This window comes from Hyperoodon ampullatus, assembly GCF_949752795.1.
Source record: "Hyperoodon ampullatus genome assembly, chromosome: 16".
NCBI classification, from domain to species: domain Eukaryota; kingdom Metazoa; phylum Chordata; class Mammalia; order Artiodactyla; family Ziphiidae; genus Hyperoodon; species Hyperoodon ampullatus.
Genome location: NC_136929.1, coordinates 67,267,911 through 67,288,608, shown reverse-complemented (window position 1 = coordinate 67,288,608; position 20,698 = coordinate 67,267,911). Strand labels below are relative to the sequence as shown.

General features: G+C 34.4%; 1 protein-coding gene across 3 annotated transcripts in view; it reads left to right on the top strand.

The window, feature by feature from the left end:
- The window catches only part of NBEA (neurobeachin), a gene marked incomplete at both ends in the record, with an annotated part of 605,261 nt that overhangs the window by 147,590 nt on the left and 436,973 nt on the right, over positions 1 to 20,698 (top strand). For all 3 annotated transcript variants that reach the window (XM_079722002.1, XM_079722001.1, XM_079722000.1), the window contains 4 exons: positions 9,611 to 9,719; positions 17,356 to 17,437; positions 17,674 to 17,797; positions 18,646 to 18,838. In XM_079722002.1, coding sequence (XP_079578128.1) covers positions 9,611 to 9,719; positions 17,356 to 17,437; positions 17,674 to 17,797; positions 18,646 to 18,838 — 508 coding nt within the window. The remainder of the gene's footprint in view (positions 1 to 9,610; positions 9,720 to 17,355; positions 17,438 to 17,673; positions 17,798 to 18,645; positions 18,839 to 20,698) is intronic.

Below are 20,698 nucleotides of genomic sequence, written 5' to 3'. Positions count from 1 at the left end.
AAAAAAAAAAAAAAATGGGCAGAGGATCTGAATAGACATTTTCCAAGGAAGACATACAACAGGCACATGAAAACATGCTCAGCATAACTAATGCAAGTCTAAGCCACAATGAGATATCACCTCATACCTGTTAGATTGGCTGTTATCAAAAAGAAAAGAGATAACAGTGAGGATATAAAGAAAAGGGAATCCATGTGCACTGTTGGTATGAATATAAATTGGTGCACCCACTATGGAAAACACTATGGAGATCCCTCAAAAAATTAAAAATAGAACTACTATATAATCCAACATTGTCACTTCTGGGACTATATCCGAAGGAATTGAAATCACTATCTCAAAGAGATTTCTGTACCCCCATGTTCATTACAGCATTATTTACAAATAGCCAGGACATGGAAACAACCTAATTGTTCATTGACAGACGAATGGATAAAGAAAATGTAGATACTTAGATTGTAGTTTTCTCTGTTTCTATATATAAAATGGAATAATATCCAGCCATAACAAAGAAGGAATCCTGTCATATGCCACAGCTTAGATGGACCTTGAGGGCTCTATACTAAATGAAATAAATCAGACAAAGACAAATACGATATCATCTCACTTATGTGCGGAATCTGTAGAAACCAAACTCATAGAAACAGAGAACAGATGGGGGTTTCCCATAATCTGCAGGGTAGAGACTGGGAGAAATGAGTGGATGTGGTCAAATGGTACAAGCTTCCAGCTGTAAGATAAATGAGGTCTGGAGCTGAAGTATACAGCATGGTGACTGTAGTTAACAATACTGTATTGTGTAGTATTTAAGAGTTGCTAAGAGAATAGATCTTAAACATTTTCATCACAAGAAAGAAAATTTTGCAACTATGTAAGGTGATGGTGTTAACTAAACTTGTGGTAATTATTTTGCAGTATATACATGTATCAAAGCATTATGTTGTACACCTTAAACTAATGCTGTGTTGTTATATGTCAATTACATCTCAATAAAACTGGGGAGGAGTGGAGCTGATAGGCAGTTGTAACAAATGTACCTCTCTGTTGGAGGGTGTTGATAGTGGGGAGAGGCCATACATACATGGCATACATGGGGCCACCCAGGGGAATATGGGTAATCTTTGTACTTTCTGCTCAATTTTGCTGTGCACCTAAAACTACTCTAAAAAATAAAATCTGTTTAAAAGCATGTGTTGGGGGAGAAGCTGATAGGGAAATAAGAAACTAAAACAAAGTTTACTTGTTATTGGGGCAGGGGGCAGTGTGAATGAGGAGGAAAGGGTATGAGTTGGGTTTCAAACCTCTCTGTATCTGTTTATGTCATCATTATTTTTTACCCAGGTAAAAGTATTACGTATTTTAAAAACTGAATAATAAAACCTGGCAGGGCTTCCCTGGTGACGCAGTGGTTGAGAGTCCGCCTGCTGATGCAGGGGACACGGGTTCGTGCCCCAGTCCGGGAGGATCCCGCATGCCGCAGAGTGGCTGGGCCCATGAGCCATGGCCGCTGAGCCTGTGCGTCCGGAGCCTGTGCTCCACAACGGGAGAGGCCACAACAGTGAGAGGCCCGTGTACCGCAAAAAAAAAAAAAAAAAAAAAAAAAAGCTGGCAGACCAATATTTAAGTAGACCAAACTAAACTTTAAGGGAAAAAATTTAATGAAGCTAAAGAGGGGCATCATGTAATGAAAAAAGTATAATTCAACCAGGAAGGTAAAACAATGTCATATTTATATATGCTCAACAGCATAGATGAGGTATCGAAAGCAAAACCGACTAGATTTGAAAGATAAATCAAAATAGTTTAGAGGTTTTAACGTATTCTTTTTAAAAGAGCCATCACAAAGTATAAATTTTTTTTTTTTTTTTTTTTTTTTCTGAGGTACGTGTGCCTCTCACTGCTGTGGCCTCTCCCGTTGCGGAGCACAGGCTCCGGACGCGCAGGCTCAGCGGCCATGGCTCACGGGCCCAGCTGCTCCATGGCATGCGGGATCCTCCCGGACTGGGGCACGAACCCGTGTCCCCTGCATCGGCAGGCGGACTCTCAACCACTGCACCACCAGGGAAGCCCCAAAGTATAAATTTGAACCAAAAAAATCCATTGGCTTGATTAGGATATACGTTCTCCTCAAGAACAGACAAAACTATTCAAATGAGGCCATAAAAATTGACTCCATAAATTTAAATAAATTATTATCATATAGATGACTTCTCACCCACAGTGTGATTAAACAAGAAACCAGTGATAAAAATCAAACTAAGAAAATGGGGATATACATATTTTAAATAACCATAACATGACATCATTATGCAGATAATAAAATACTTGGAATCAAAAGATATTAATATGTTTGCATATTTATACTTTTGAGAGTTGGCCTAAGTGGTATTGGAGGCAACTTACAGCTCTAAATATTACAATAAATGAAGAAACATGTTTTGTCTTTTTTCCCCTAGATTCTAAATGTTATGCTGAATGTAAGAGTACTTTAACATTAGGATATCTTTTAATATGGTCTACTTATTAACAAATTACAGAATAGCTATATAATCATAATGGGTACAAAAAACTTTTTGTAAAATTAATTACGCATTCATCATAAAAATTCTTAGGAAACCACGAATATAAAATGATTTATTTTACCTGATAACATGTATCTACCCAAAACTTAACACAGACCTATTTAGTGGTGAAATGTTAGAAATAATCCTTTGCATAACTAACAATTAATCAAAGCCTGTTTTCACCACTCCTGTTCAACATCATGTTGAATAATATAATGACATTTATAGGACACTGTACCTAAAGACAGCAGAATTGTTTTCAAGCTTCATTTGCAACATTCTCCAGAATATAATATAGGTTGGGCTGTAGTACATAAAACAAGTTTCAGTAAATCTAAAAGAATTGAGATCAAACAAGGTTCTTTGACTACAACAAAATTAAATTAGAAATCAACAAAAAAGAGATTTGAGAAATTGCTAGATAGAGTAAATAGCACACTTCTAAATAACTCCTGGATCTAAAAAGAAATCACAAAGAAAGATAGAAAATAATTTGATTTGAATAAAAGCAAAACCACAGCACATAACAATTTATTGAATCCTAATGCATTGCTGATGAGAATGTAAGATTCTCCAGCTGCGTTCCAAGAGGGTTTTCTAATTTCTTAAAAAATGTAGCACTTATTATACAACCAGATATTTCTATATTTAGGTGTCTGCCCAGGAAAGATGACATCATATGTTCACAGCTAGACTTGTGCATGAATGTTCTTGGTACCGTTATTCATAATAGGCAAAAACTTGAGACTATCCAAAATTCCACCAAGTGGTGAATAAATAAATGAAATATCATAGGCCCATATGATGGAATACTATTGCACAATTGAAAAATGAATTACTGATGCATACTATGACATGAATGAGTTCCTAAAAACATTATGCTAAATGAAAGAAGCCAGATGCAAAAGACTATATATTGTATGATTCCATTTATATGAAATATCCAGAATGCAGGTTGGTGGTCACATGGGGCTAGTGATGGAAGTGGGGATTGCCTACAGATGGGCACAAGGGAACTTTTTAGGGTGATGAAAATGTTCTAAAACTGGATAGTAGTGATGATTGCATGACTCTATAAGGTCTTTAAGAAAGCACTGGCTTGTACACTTATATAAAATTTGTGAATTTTATGGTGTGTATATTATACCTCAATAAAGCTAATAAAAACTTGAAAAGCAAAATTTAAAACTCTTAGAAAATGTAGGATAATAGTGTTATTGCCTTGGATTAAGGAAGGGTTTGTAAACTACTAAGTAAACATACATAAATCATCTAGGAAAAATTTGATAAATGTGATCATTAAAATATAACATGTTTTAAAACCATAAGAAGTGAAAAGATGAGCCACAAAGTGAAAGATGATATTTGCAGTTTATTTGTAATGCAGTGGGTTTGTATCCTGACCCTGTGAAAAATCATGCAAACTAATAAGAAAAAGAAAAACCATTAGGAGAATGAAGAATATAAACAGTTCACTGAAGAGCAAACTTGATTTGGCTAATAAGCATATGGAAAGATACTCGACTTCGGTAGCAATCAAAAGTACAAAATTTTAAAGTTACCTTTAATACCCACTAGGGTGATAAGCTTTAAAATTTTTGACAGTATCAGGTGTTGGCGAGGATATGCTAAGAGACTTTCAGATCACTGGTGGAGTTGTATAATTGTTACAATCACATTTGGGAACAATTTGACAGTTTTCAAAAAGATGAAGCTACTCTATGACTAATTATTAATTGTCTCCGTGACATGGAGACATTCATGTATGTGCACAAATGCTCAATGTAACATCATTGGTAATAATGAAAAGTTGGAAACAACGTAAAAGAGTATCAGTAGGATAACAGAAATGAATTTAGGTATATTCATACAATTGGATATATTCAACTTTGAAAATGAATTAACAAAAGTTAACTTTCATAAACCTAATATGAAGCAATAAAGCAAGTTGTAGAAGGATGTATAGTAGTGATATCATTTATCTAAACTTCAAAAATATGAAAATATAAAATAAATAGTTTAGGAATAGGTACATATCTAATAAAAGTATAAAGACATGCATGGCTATATAAAAGCAAATTCATGATATCATTTACCCCAAAACATAGTGAAAAGGATGGGCTCATGGACAGGTACCCAGAAGTGCTTATTTTAATACTTTATTTCTTAAGTTGTAGTAATGGTGGCTACATGAGTATTTATTATATGATTTCCTTTCTTTTTAAAAAATCAGATCTTAAAAAAATAAATGGGTAAGGAAAGGGATAACAGAAAAAGAATTCAGAACTTCGTTGGCATTATAGAAATCAGATGTGATCTGAAAGCACAAAATAGAATCAGTTGAACTTGAAGTTAAAAGTTCAAAACAAAAAATTAGAAGACATTATACATTGATGAAAGGCACAGTTTAAGTAGATGATGTTATGGTCATAAGCCTCAAAGCATCAAATATTGCATTCAAATATGTAAGGAAAACCATTAGAGATGCTATAAGTAATTGATAAGATACAATAGTCTAGACAGTATTTCTCCTTCAGAATGAGGCTAATTGAATAGATAACATATAAAGATATAGAGAAATTGAGTATATATTCATAAAACTTGACTCGGTAGATATATGTTCAATCTTACATGCTTTGAAAATATACTTTATGGCTATAAGATATTTACTAAAATAAAAAATAATGTCCTTGACCATAAAGTAAACAATGTGGACACAGTAGAGATTTTACTGGCACCATTTTCTGACCGTAAGGTAATAAAATTAGAAATTAAAAAACAATTGAGCAAAAAAAAATTCAACTATTTAGAAATTAAGAAACGTTCCCAAAAACCTGCTAGTGAAGAGAAGATAATAAAATGAAAATAAGTTCTTTAAAATTGTCTATGCATCATAGCAAAAACATACTCAGAAGTAAATACTTCCAATATTGAAGAAAAAGATAATGATAGGAATGTATACTCATATTGCAGCATTGATTAAAGGACAACAGAGTAAGGTAGGAAGTACAAATTAATAAAGGTGAAGACTGGCATCAAGAAAGAAAATAAAACAAAAACTGTTGAAGGGATCACTGACTACAAGAGTAATTTTATTGAAGGAATCAATAAAATGGATAAAACTTTTTCATATGTCATTAATATAAAATGGAAAAATTTGGGAATGAAGAAGGGCCTTCAGAATTATAGGCCAGATTATAGTAATTATAAGAAAATATGTTATGACAGCATACAAGATGTTCACTTCTAGTCCTTGGTAATAACATCATTTTGCTACAACTATTTTTAAATACTTTTTGGGGGGGTTCTCTATACATATACATACTACTTCTTCCATCAGATAAAAGGTGGGAAGAGTAAGATCACTAATAAACAAGGTAAAAGTACAGGTGCACAGAACATAATTCTGTTTTGCTTCACTAGTAATCACTATCTGATATTTCAACAGAACCATGCTATGGTCCTTTAGTTCATAGTTGTGTTTTGATACAATTTCTCATAAACACCGACAGATGCATGTATTATTGAGTTCCTGTAGCTTATCCCTTCTTAACCTCAAAGTAAAAGGCTGAAGAAATTTAGGTTAAAACCTCAAAAAATTTTACAATTCTCCTGGTAGATTAAAGGAGTTTGAAAAGTATAATACTGTCCATTATTTGAATAACTAATGATTCTTAACTATAGAATAATATATAGAATAGTAGCCTAAAATGATCTTACTTTCAGTTTATTAGAAAGGAAATTGAAAATGTAAATAATATTTTAATGTATTTCCTGAAAATCATGAAAAAATTTAGTAGCTGCAGTAAGGAAGAGCTATACCACGTAGCTTAATTGAAAGACTCAATTAGATATAGATAGATTTGTATTGAACTGAACTTATAAACCTAATGCAGTTTTGATAAAAATTCCAAGTTTTCTTTAAAAAATTTCAAAAATTGTTGTAAAGCTAACTCAGGTGAACAAACAAGTAAAAAAAAGTCAGTGAAAGATTAAAAAATAAGTATAATGAGTGTGTATTGTGATAAGTCTAGTAGACCTTATACAAAGGAATGAACTAAAAAAAAGAGGTGAATAGAAACCCCAGGTACACATGCTAATGTATGTATGTTTAGATATGAGGAACATTATTAAAATGTGAATTATTCAATAATTAGCAGCAAAAAACTGTTTAATTTATGAATTGGAGTCTTACCCCAAACCATGTTTCCTCTCTCATCTTTTCTCTCCAAGCCCTAATTTTTGCATTTGACTGTTTTATTATTATTATAATACATAGGATTGGTGAAACTGCTGGTAATTTGTACCTTGATGTTGGAGTATGAATGTACATATTTTTGGAGGTCATAAACTTCAAAGTCTCATAAAATAAAATTAAACTTAAAAGTTTTAACCTTATAATTTTCATTACAAGAATTTATCCTAAGGAAATGACTATGGATATGCCGAAGGATTTATGTAAAAGGACAAAGTTTTGTTTATGGTAGAAAAAAATTTGAAAATAACATAAATGGCCAACAGTAGTGAATGGATAAATTATGCTACATTCTAGTTATAAACTATATTTAATAACTGACATTTTAAGACATAATATTGTTGTTTTACAGGTGACAAGCTACAAATTATCTTATGTAGAATTATTTCCATTGTATTGATATCATCTATATCTATCTATCATATACTTATGTGCAACGTAATTAGTCTGGAAAACATCAACTGATATTTATAGTGATTATCTGGGTTATAGAATTATGGGTTTTCTTTTTTTTCTTTGTCCTGTTCCAACACATTCTCTGAATTTGTTACAAGAGGTATTTTTTGGTCATCCCCCCCAAAATACTTGTTTTGTGAATAACTAATTCTAACTAATAACTAATTGGTGTGTGTTTTTAATGGAATGGTTAGTAAGCTAATAAATGTATAATTTGTACGAGATTAAAAGGTTACTCTTTTAAAAAAATAGATTGCACTCAATCCAAGTGGGCAGAAGTCCTATAAAATTTAAAAGGTAAAGCAGCTAGGCACTAAAGTCTGAAGTCTGTTTAGGTCTTAAAGTTAAACAGGTTCAAGTTGTTAGTTTCTCGAATATATACCCTAGTGAAGCCTTTCTGAACTGAATACATAGAGCTGGGTCTTTCATTAGAGGTCCTCTGGGAAACAAAATCATGTGATGTACAGGGCCAGCATGCCCATTTTATGCCTGAAATGATGGATGCCACTTTTGGCTATCTCTTGATTGCTGTGAGACAGCATTTATTGGTGAGCATTGTTTCAAAGAAAACTGCAAGAGAAAGCTGACTCATCTTTTTCCTGGTATGTGCAGTATTCTTCAAGTCCCCCTAAGAGGTAGAATTAAGCTGCTCTGTAAACATTTACTTTGGAGGAGATAGTCAAGAGAGCATGAATTTCTTTAGTAGTTGAAATTATGGTGTCCCAGTTAAGAAATTACTCTAAATTCCAGATAGCCAAATTTAAATGACTTTTACCAGCTCCGTGTATCAAAGAGATATATCAAGAGATATACATTGGCATTTGTTTTTCTTGATTGGGAGCAAATGAAAGTGTCAGGCTTCCTTTCCTTAGGTGTGGCTTGAGATGGAAGAGACTAAAGTCTTCCCCTTCATAATCCCAGAATATCCATCTGTCTTGTTATTTATTTATTTTTTTTAATGACCATTTGACTTGTCCCAGTCTTAAGTGTTTTACAAACACAGCCATTAGACACTTGCCCTAGGTTCCTTTTGGATTTAGGTAATTGCTGTTTCCTTCTCTGGGCTGAGGAGGATTGGGTGAGGGGAAATAGCTGTGCTGCCTCTTTTGTTGTGCAGTGTGAAGCTTGAAGGCTGATGTTAGAAGAGAGGATTTCCAGGTGAGTGGTGCCCAGATAAATGGTTCATTATTTGATTTGTGCACTAATTCAGGTAGCAATAGCTCCTGTAACAAACAGTGAAGTTTTAGGAACTTACCAAACTAGTAGTTTCTTTCTTATTCACTTAAAATCCAAATGGGTATCCTCAGCAGTTGATTTTCTTCAAGCTGTGCTTTAGAGACCCACGCTGCTTCTTTCATCTAGTACCTCTGTGTCTTCATCATAAGGCTCCTGTGTTGCTGCCTTGAGGAAGAGCATGGAAGAGTACATGAGTATTTTTTCTGTAGCCCAGGCCTAAAAATGATCCACAACTTTTCTTCTTGGGTTCCATTGGCTAGAACTCAGTGGCCACACATAGCTGTAAGAGAGGCTGGAATTATAGTATAGCTGTGGGCTCAGGAAGAAAGGAACAAACGTTTGGTGATTACCTAGTCAGTTTGTGTTATAGTTGCCAAATCCACACAGGAGACAATAGAAAATCAAGGTAAGAAATGAAATACTGAGCGTTGGGGGCCAAGAAGTTCCAGATCTTGACTTCTAAGAAAGTGACATGAATGAAAGGCATGTAGTAATTCCCTGGGCTGGAGCTAAGTGTTCCAGGAGGACTTTAATAGAGCTTTCTATTCTAAGTATGGATTTGGTAGGCGAGCAGTTAAATGGGCCAACAGTTAAGTGAGCCACAGATACAAGCAGTAATGAGTTCCCTTTCCTTCTGTCAAATTATTTTGCTTTCTATTCAGTTGTAACCATACTTATACATTTTTGTTACTAAAGTTTTACATAGATTATTTCATAGACTTTGGACAGAAAGGATTGAAAATTCTGTTGTCTCTGTGTTAAGGGAAACTAATAATTTAACCTAAGAAAATAACTCCTAAATAGCTATTAGAAATTTGAAAATTATAGCTGTCAACATTTATACAGTGTTTTATAATTTGTATACTTAACATTTTAGTTTGTGCGGACATTTTGAGAAGTGTTTAAGTAGTAGTCTTGGTATTTTAGAAGACAGCTATGCTATAAACTGTCATTTAGTAGATGGAAGTTAGTAAACATTACTTACGTAATTCTGTATCTGCTTATAGATTTTACTGCTTATCCTAACATCTTGTGCTTAGAAAATCCAGTGTGTTTCCTAGTATGATTTTTTTTTTTTTTTTTGCCCCTGTTTCTCCAGGAGAAAAGTTGAAATTATGCATACCCACAGTCTTTTTACTCTTCTTGGAGAGAGGCTGATGTTGCATACAAACACTGTGACTGTCACCACGTACAACACACTTTATGAGGTAAAAAGTTAAAATGTGTGATACTAATTTTAAATGTATGCAGTGGAAGCCCTCTGTGATTGGAATAGCAGTTGGTCAGTTAATCTAAAAAGGCAGTAATCCTTAAAAAAAAAAAAAAAGATGAACACATACTTACATTTTAAAATTTTTGTTTAAAACATATCCGTGTACATTTATTTGCCAATCTTCTTATGTTGGGCCTAGGCGTTTTCTTTGAGTATGGGTTGGCTGATTGCCTTTGCAGAGTTTTTCTCACATAAATCACCTCCATTATGCATTATTTATTTGTTCTTTCCCTCCCCTTACCCTCCCCACTTTTCCCTCTCTCTGTCTCTGATATGTAGCAACTACTAACATTAACCTAGAGTTGAGACTGGGATAAAATGTAGGTAAGAATTATTTGTAAAAATGGTATCTGGAGAAACTTTAGATCCCATTATCTCAATTCAGAAATCCTTTTCTTAATTATTTCTAACAGATGGCCATACAAATTGTGTTCATTATTTTCTGTGAAATGTGTGTACTACCTCATTTTGAATACCAGTAAAATATTAAGAATGTTCTCTTATATTAACCTTCATTTTACTTTCCTGCAGCTAATTTTCAGAGGTCCTACTTCTTTTCTCTAGCACAAAGATTAGCGAACTCTAAGCACCTGTCTTTGTAGGGCCTTGTTTTTATGTTTTTAAATGGTTGAAAGTAATCGAAAGAAAAATAATGTATGACATGTAAGCCTTATATGAAATTTAGATTTCAGTGTACATAAATAGTTTTGTAGGAACATAGCCATGCTCATTCCCTTACATATTGCCAATGGCTGCTTTTGCATTATAGTAGCTGAGTTGAGTACTTGCAACAGAGAACGTTTGTCATCTTCACATTGCTGCTCGGTACAATGCAGTAACTGGACACTGTTTCACGTACCACCTGTATTGCCCAACCTAATATATTTTTTTAATAACAGTGTATATCCATCATGTCAAAACAAGAGAAAAGTGGACTCCACATCTCACACTTTAACATATAGTGGAGCGTGGGTTATTTTGTTATAGATGTAGATAGCAAAACATTGTGACTGTTATACAAGGAGACTCTAGTTGTGCTAAAAGCCATAGCAAATGTAGGTTTCAACATATGAATTTTGGGGGGCACAACAAACATTCAGTTTATAGTAGCAGGTTATATATGCTCTCTGTTGCAACTACTCAGCTCTGCAGTTGTGGCTCAGAAGTAGCCATAGAAAATATGAATCAGATGAGTGTGGCTGTCTAATAAAACTGTACTTACAAAACAGATGCTAGGCTGGATTTGGCCTACAGGGCATAATTTTTTTACCTCTGGTTTTATATTCTCATCAGTAAATTTAAGAGTTGCTGCCCTTTAAATAAATGAAGAAAACTCTTTTGGCTACTTTGTCTTTTTCATCTAAGCTTAATATTCCTACTTTGTGTCAGTCATTCCTCAAATTACATGATTTGTAAACTTTACCCTCCAGAGTGCTGCTTTTTTAAAATTATAGTAATATTTTAGTATTGCTCCAATATTTTGCCTACAGAACTGAATAAGCACTAATAGAAAGGCCTATCCTATGCAGAGCATCTTTATTCTGATATTATTATATTTCCCTAATAATAGTAACTGCCTTTTTTGAGTACTTACTATGATAACCCCCTTGGTAAGTACTTTACATACATTATCTCAAATCCTTACAATATTGCTATGAAGCTGGTATTTTTATTGCCTTTTTAAACAGACAAACTGAGGCTCACAGGTTAAATAATTTGCTCTATGCCATACCACTAATAAATGGTCATAAAATAGGCATTTCTCATAGTATATGTGCATAAGGCAAAAAAATATCAGAATCTACCCTCAGTTGACAGTATTAAAGTCCTCCTCTGAATCAAAACTTTGCTGCAATATCAGATTAGGGTTCTGAATGCTAGTGTCAAATACTGATTAACTTGTATCTTTTTTTTTTTAACGTTTTTATTGGAGTATAATTGCTTTTCAATGGTGTGTTAGTTTCTGCTTTATAACAAAGTGAATCAGTTATACATATTAGTTATACATATACATATATCCCCATATCTCTTCCTTCTTGGTTTAACTTGTATCTTTACCTTGGTTTTCTTGCTCTGGTCAATGATGCCTGTATATGTTTTTAATCATTCTCTTTCCTCCACAAATTTCTGACCCTTGCTTGTTTTGACCTATTAGTGTTAATAGAGTAGAAAGTCTTTGTAGTCAATGAAACCTTACATTAAAATAAAAGTTCCACATAACATTATATGTTGAATTTGAAAGATCATCATGTGCTTGTAACCTTAAAATAAAATGTCCCATGTATATATACATGCATATGTAATTCTACTTGTCTTCCTGAAAAGTGGCTCAACAGCAAGTGCAGCAGCATCTGTACTACCATCTATATTCATAGGCACTCTCTTAGTGTCCGGATTTTATCTCTGATTCCATAACTTAGGTGGAGAAAGTCAGGGAAAGTTTGGATCTTCTGATACTGGATGTTGGATATTGGATGTTGCAGAGATTTGGAAATAATGAAGAAACTAACTTTCAGGGCCTCCATCTGACCAATTTGGCAATAATATAGGCTTTCAAAGTAGAAAAATAATCATGGTTCATTGGAATGAAGGGCCCTGAGTTAAGTATGACACTCTAAAAAGAAAAGTTAAGTGTACAAAAGGTCAGAAAAGAAAGATGGTTACGGTATGATTGTTTAGCACTGTTGATTCCACAAAAAAGTAGAAAAGGACTTCAACAGATGGTTTACTACTACTAACAAATCAAATTGTAATATCAGTGACAGGATGGTGGATGACTAATTCTAGATCAACAAAGTTTAAAGATTGCATCATTTTGGAGAGTGGCATCTGGTTGTAAAAAAATTAAAATTCATTCCCAATGACCCCCTACCCCCCCAAAAAATGAGAACCCAAGTGATAGGTTCGACCTTAAATTCTCATCAAATAGTAAGTGAAATTTAACTAAAGAAAGAAAATTCAACTAACTTGAGTTTGATTTACTATGTGAACATCAACCAAGGCCTGTACCCCTAGCAAGAATTAGTTGGTTGATAATCTGCAGTTTGAAAGCTCATTTTATCTTCATTTTCTTTTTTGGTTTGAGAAAATTACCTTAACTCCAAACATTGTATCAGAACACATATTACTACAACTGTAGAAAGGTATAAAATCAAGTACAGAAATAATAAAGAACTCTGTCAAACCTACCGTATTGATAATGATATTTTAGAATGTGTGGTTTTCACAAAGTGTTTGGAAGTTCAGTTATTGTAAAGATTATGTCACTGTGATCTTTAAAATTCTAAATCTGATAAGATGCCTATGATAAAATAAACAGTAAATATTAAAGGACAAAGTAATTTAGAGTTTTTAGCAGGATATGTCAGACAACTTTGCATAAGCTTTGAAGATCTAAAAATCTATTTAAATTATTCTAAAAACAAAAGAAAATTTAATTGAAAAAACATCCCTATCTCCTAGTTTCCTGAGGTGAATTTATTCTTATAGATCATATAATGAAATGAGTTGGCTTTAATGAATCCTCTTTGAAATTACTCAAGGCTATTCTTTATACAAATATTTTTTTGAGGATTATAATATTTGTAAAATTTGTATCTTACATTTTATTTACTTTATTTTTACTTTGTTACTCCATCTCTAAATTATGGATTATTATGTTTTCTTAATGATTTGTAGCACTTCCTAATACACTTAAAATTTTTTGTTAGATTGTAGAATATGTCTCCTGAAGACAAAACTAGATTTTTCTATTTAATATACTTGTAGATCTGTCTGAACAACAATATATGATTATTGATCCAATGCTTTTTTTAAATATTGTGATATTAATTTTACTTTGTAGGTTTGGATTTACTATTTCTCTTTACATACTATTCCTATAATTCAGTTCAACACTTACCGTAGACAGAGGCCATCAGGTATGGGATCTTGTCATCTGAAGAGCTGTTTCCCATGGAAATAATGAACTGATTTTTTTAATGTATATTTTTTACTTTATCTTTTTCAGTAAGGGTATAACATTACTGGACACAGTTTTTTTTACAAAGGGGTAGTAACTTTAAAACCTTTAAGTATCTCATAATAAAACTTTTTTTTCAAAATTATAGAATCTTATGTGTAGGTAGTATGTTAAATATCATCTTATTCAAACATTCTTTTCACAGATAAAGAAACCAAGAGTCAAAAAAGTAATAGAGCTTGTCCAAACTGTATAAATACAAAGGTTTTCTGACCCCCCTGAATACCTACAGCAGCAGTTGGATGTAACAGTGGGGTTAATAGTTTGCCATTTTAAGAAATAAACCAGTACTATTCCTGTCTCGTAAGTCGAGCCTACTAATCCAAAATGATTTATGCTTGATAAGTCCGGCAAGTCAGTAGGTCAGAGAGGAAGCTCCAGTATCTCCTGCTTAAGCCTGAAGTCTTTCTGTGACCCATGAATTACGAGATAATGCCATTTATAAAATAATGCTTAAATGTAGAATGCTGGACTCAGATCTGTGTCCATAAATAGCATATTTATCAAGTTACCTCCATGATTTAATTCACTGTTTCCCAGCCCTGTCCAATATGATAGCCACATTTGGCTATTGAGCTTGTGTGAATTGAGATGTGTTATAAGGGGTAAATACACATTGGATTTCATGTCCGTATCTGGCTCTGAACCCTCCATCCTATTTTGTTATGGTGCGGGGGCAGGGTTAATTTCCTATGCATGTCTCTAACCAAGTCCAGTCAAACTTCATGGCCCATCTTGAATCCTATCCTTTCATTAAGTGTTTATATATACATTCATCTCTCCTTGCCTTCTTATTTATTTCCCTCCCCCTCTTTTAAAACTCACATAGGTTCTTTTTTTTTTTTTAACATCTTTATTGGAGTATAATTGCTTTACAGTGGTGTGTTAGTTTCTGCTTTATAATGAAGTGAATCAGTTATACATATACATATGTTCCCATATCTCTTCCCTCTTGCGTCTCCCTCCCTCCCACCCTCCCTATCCCACCCCTCTAGGTGGTCACAAACCACCTAGCTGATCTCCCTGTGCTGTGCGGCTGCTTCCCACTAGCAATCTATTTTATGTTTGGTAGTGTATATATGTCCATGCCACTCTCTCACTTTGTCACAGCTTACCCTTCCCCATCCCCATATCCTCAAGTCCATGCTCTAGTAGGTCTGTGTCTTTATTCGGATTTGAGCCTGTCTCCTCAATATTGATTAAATGTTTTTTTCTAGAAGTATAGTTCTACCTAGCAACTATGTTTCCCATTTCAAATATGTAGCAGAATGTTGGCACATAACTGGTTCTTATAAATACATGCTGAATTGAATTTCTAAATATATTTTTGTAATTAAACTCATATTTAAATAAACTATGACATATAGTTTTCAAAACACTTTTACATATATAGCCCTATTTGATCTTCCTACCAGCTTTATTAGATAGGCAAGGCAGTTATTACCCTCATTCTTAGATGATCAAATAGGGGTTTAAAAGGGCAACAATATAAAACTGAATGAAGGTTCTTTGAGATAAATTTTGTTTTCTGTACAGTGAGCTTTCTTCTTTTTGGGGTGAAAAAGTTTTGACAGTTCTGTATCATGGAAGAGTATGGCATAGTCTTTTCCAAGCTTGTCTGTAGTTAGTTTGAATCTCTGTATTTGTAACCAGAATTCTTGGGATCTTGTTGACTGGGCTGTAGGTCTACACCAGGACTTTTTGGGCAGGTTGGTGTGAAAACTCCTTGTAGGCATATACCAACCACCAATTGTTCTTTGGTGTATGGTTTTCAAAGAAATTTTTATCCCTTTTTTGTCAGGTCCAACTGATGAGTAGTGCATGTCTCTAGTGCTCTGTTCAGAAAATTCTGAGGCACTGTTTAAACAAGCAAGTGTTTCAGTAAAAGTATGGCAGCGAAGAAAGGGGTATTTGTGCCCTATATTTATCATTTTAATAATAGTAGGTTAGTTTTTATTTCAAGTCAATACCTTTTTGATATACATTCTTAATACACCTAAGTAAATGTCCTATCTTCTTTTATTTTTTTTTAAGTCTGAGCAGAAAGGTAAGAAAAATGCCACTGCTGGATGTCATGATCTTTTTCTAATCTGAAAGGATCATACCTGTCTCTTGATTAATTTACTCTCCATCCCCAACTTTCACAAGTAGCTATGTACAACTAAGCTCTCAACTAAGTTTTATAGTTTCCTCAAAGTTTTTGTATCTTACTTCGGGTTAAACTATTTAAAAAGTTTCATTCAGAACTTAGCATTTTAACCTACACAGGAAATTAAATCATAATATAAAATGATATCTTTTTTTTTTTTTTTTTTTTTTTTTTTTTGTGGTACGCGGGCCTCTCACCGTTGTGGCCTCTCCCGTTGCGGAGCACAGGCTCCGGTCGCGCAGGCCCAGCAGCCATGGCTCACGGGCCCAGCCGCTCCGCGGCATATGGGATCCTCCCAGACCGGGGCACGAACCCGTATCCCCTGCATCGGCAGGCGGACTCTCAACCACTGCGCCACCAGGGAGGCCCTAAAATGATATCTTTATTAAGTATAATCTCATTGGATTTTTTAATATATGGAAGAATAGAGGTAAACACAGGCTATATAGCCTGAAATACAGTGAAGAGTCATATATCCATATTTTATATATAATTAAGTTATTCATTCTTAAATGTAACAAATGTTTATTGACTGCTGGCAGTGTGTTAGGCACTTTGCTAATTGCTAGGAATGTAGCAGTGAAAAAGATGTATAAGAATCCTGTACTCATAGAGTCTGGGTGTTAGTGGAAAAATTAGTAAATGGTTTAGAGTCTGTCTTTCCTTTATTTGGTCAACTTTTGTCATTTTTTGTTATTTGAAAGAAGTTTAAAAAAAAACTCATTGGTAAATGACAATGAGCCACATTTTTTTTTGTTTGTTTTTTTTGCGGTACGCGGGCCTCTCACCGCTGCGGCCTCTCCCGTTGCGGAGCACAGGCTCCGGACGCGCAGGCCCAGCGGCCATGGCTCACGGGACCAGCCGCTCCACGGCACACGGGATCCTCCCAGACCGGGGCACGAACCCGCATCCCCTGCATCGGCAGGCGGACTCTCAACCACTGTGCCACCAGGGAGGCCCGAGCCACATTTTTTATAAAGATTTTTCCCATATCACACTTCACTTGAAGTTAGGACCCAGGCTCAGACATTATTTTCTTACTGATTTTCTAAGTTTTTTTTTTTATTAATGATGAAATAACAGTCAAATGTTTACAGTTCACAACTTAAAAGTATTAAAGATGTACACTGAAAAGTGATTTCAAACGGAGTTAGTTCTTGGAGTTCCTAATTAATCTTTCCTTCTATAGATACTGGTCCTGGTTTTGTCTTTATCTGTAAAAATTTGAAGACTATAGAATTAAAGAGTTTAGAAGTATGTGGAATTCACTAGAAGACCCTTAAAAGAGATGCTTCTTTTGATTTGAACAAATTGACATTTTTTTTGCAGAGTCTTTGTATATCTATAATTTGCAATTATAAATTTATTTTCTAAATGAAATTCAAATTCTTCATCTTTCAGATTTTGACAGAGCAAGTATGTACTCAAGTTGTACACAAACCACATCCAGAGCCAGATTCTACAGTGAAAATTCAGAATCCAAGTGAGCAAACCAGCAATTCTTTATTGTAATGCAGTAGTAACATGGTAACATGTGAAAATAAATCAAAACTTTTGCTAACCACCTCAGTCAGTATGGCGTTCACATAGTTTCATTTATGACACTTAAAACTCACCTACCATAGTGCTAAGCACTTAGTTGAAAATCAGTAAATATTTTTTGAGCAGAAGATATGATGTAGTTATAAATCTTTACTATAATTTTTTGTTCATTTGCAGTGATTCTTAAGGTGGTGGCAACTTTGTTAAAAAACTCTACACCAAGTGCAGAACTGATGGAAGTTCGTCGTTTGTTTTTATCTGATATGATAAAACTTTTCAGTAACAGCCGGGAGAATAGAAGGTGAGCAGCTTGAATACTATAACAAAACTTTATTTCCTAACTAATCTTATTTTCTCTCCTTTATTTCCAATCTTTCAAAGAAAAAATTTTCAAATCTTTCCTATTTTGCTAAATACTTTCAATCATTAGAAAAGGCATTTGTTTCTTTTATATAATCTGCATACTTTTATTTATTTTTATATGATTTTATTTAACTTTATGGTTATTATATTTTAACTGTATATATAAACATAAATATCCAAAAATCCTTATTTAAAATATACCATCCCTTTTCCTGATAACTGTCTACCACCAACAGTAGTTTAAATGTAATGATGTTGGATTTGCTGAGATCATCTGTGCTTTTCTCAGCTTGGTCTGATAACTGATTATTGTCATGCATTCTAAAGCTGGTTAGCTAGGACATGGGGTACAGTATGAAGCCATGGTTGCTGCATGAGTCTTAAATTTAACAACTACTGATTGAATGTCTGCCATGTATAAAGCACTGTGCTGCACAGGTTGTCTTGTTGTATAGTCTTAGTGCAATTCAGTGGGAAAGATAACAGTGAAGCAATGATTAATTTCTAATATGTTAAGTGCCTTGTGAGTGCTACATGTGATGAGGGAGTAGCGAAACAATAGCTAAATCTCACTGGGAGAGTTGGGAGAGCAATTTTAAATGATAATACAGATTTTTCCAAGTAGAAAAATGGGAAAAGTCATTCCAGGTTAAATATTAAATATGCAGAATGACTGTATACCTTGCTTTATCTAAGTGAGATCATATTTTCACTATTTATCTCAACTTCAAAATAGTAAATTCTAATATAATTTAGCAATTTTTAATGATTTTTTCCCCCCACTAGATGCTTATTGCAGTGTTCAGTGTGGCAGGATTGGATGTTTTCTCTTGGCTATATCAATCCTAAAAATTCTGAGGAACAGAAGATTACGGAGATGGTCTACAATATCTTCCGGATTCTTTTGTATCATGCAATCAAATATGAATGGGGAGGCTGGAGAGTTTGGGTGGATACACTCTCAATAGCCCATTCCAAGGTAACAAGGGATTTAACATTTTACATCATCAGGATTTCGGCTATGGATTAAATGCCTGTAGACACTCATCTGGTGCCATCTTGTGGGCATCTTGCATTATGGCTGATTCCTTTATGCCAATTTTCTTTCTTTTCCGTTCTTGTTTCTGTTTTTGTTTTTCTCTCTCGGTTCATACACTTTTTTTTTTTTTTTGCGGTACGCGGGCCTCTCACCCCTGCGGCCTCCCCCATTGCGGAGCACAGGCCCCGGACACGCAGGCTCAGCGGCCACGGCTTACGGGCCCAGCCGCTTCGCAGCATGTGGGATCCTCCCAGACCGGGGCACGAACCCGCGTCCCCCGCATCGGCAGGCGGACTCTCAACCACTGTGCCACCAGGGAAGCCCGGTTCATACACTTTTAAAGCTTGAAGTATTTTAGGGACCCTATAATTGAAACTTCAGGTTTATAAATTAGGAAGTTTACACTCTCGAGGCACCCCCCACATACTTTTTCTAGCAGATCTGAGAGCTGGCATCTGAGCCTTCTAACCCAGACATCCCTACTGGTTCTTACTCATGAAACGGAGTCTTATATATACTTTTTAATCCTTTTTAAAGTAATCAGAACTTGTTTTAATTTCCAAATGAATAATAAATACATTTAAAGTATTTAAGTTTAGTATTGTTTTTAATTGCATTATCTTTATTTTTAATGATAAGAATCTATATGTTTATATTTTAAATATGGTCTGGTTTTTGGTAAAAGGAAGTAGTCAAAGTTTAGAGTATGTACACCTTAGATTCTGGAAATTCAGAGTTAATATATCTTATCTTGTGGTGTCATAGGAAAAGGATGGGTGTCAGAAGTTGTTGGCTTTTGATTCAGTCTATGCCACAATTCAGTTTCGTGGCATTAGGAAACTCATTTAATCCTTTTGTGTAGAAAAATGTTTTTAAAGATGCAGATAGTAAATATTTTAGACTTTGTGGGCTGTACAGCCTCTGATGCAACTACTCAACTCTGTCATGCAGTATGAAAATAGCCATAGACAATATGTAAAGAATGAACATGGCTGTGTTCTAATAAAATTTTATTTACCAAAACAGGTGATAAGCAGATTTGACTCATGGACCATAGTTTACCAACCCTGCTTTTGGGACTTGATTTCCTTTTCTGTAAAATAAGGGGGTTTTATATTAAGATAATCTTCAAAGAAAGGTCCCTCAACCTAAAATTCTGTCATAGTATCATTTAAATATCAATTAATATCATATGTGTCTATAGGAAGGATTTTGAACTTTTTTTAATTTTAAAGACCTTTTATTTCTGTTACAAATTTATATTTTATAATATATTGGCACCTTTTTTTTTTTTTTTTTGTGGTATGCGGGCCTCTCGCTGTTGTGGCCTCTCCCGTTGAGGGGCACAGGCTCCGGACGCGCAGGCTCCCCGGCCATGGCTCATGGACCTAGCCGCTCCGCGGCATGTGGGATCTTCCTGGTCTGGGGCACGAACCCGTGTCCCCTGCCTCAGCAGGCGGACTCTCAACCACTGCGCCACCAGGGAAACCCTGGCAACTCACTTTTATCATTGCACTAATAAGTTTGAAAATAGTATTTTATAGGGAAGCTCATTGCAAATCTTTGTGCAATAAATATATATTGATTATTCCTAACTATATACTGATTATTCCTAAACAAGCCTATGTAAATTAACAAACTAAAGTAGCCTATATAAAGATAAAATTTTAAAGTTTTAACATTTTATAACTATATGTTTATAGGTATGTGTTGTCTTTTTTTTACCTCACTTGTTGCAATAGTCACACATATGAGTCATAGAAAACTGATGTAGTAATAGTACTTTGGGTATTGTATATT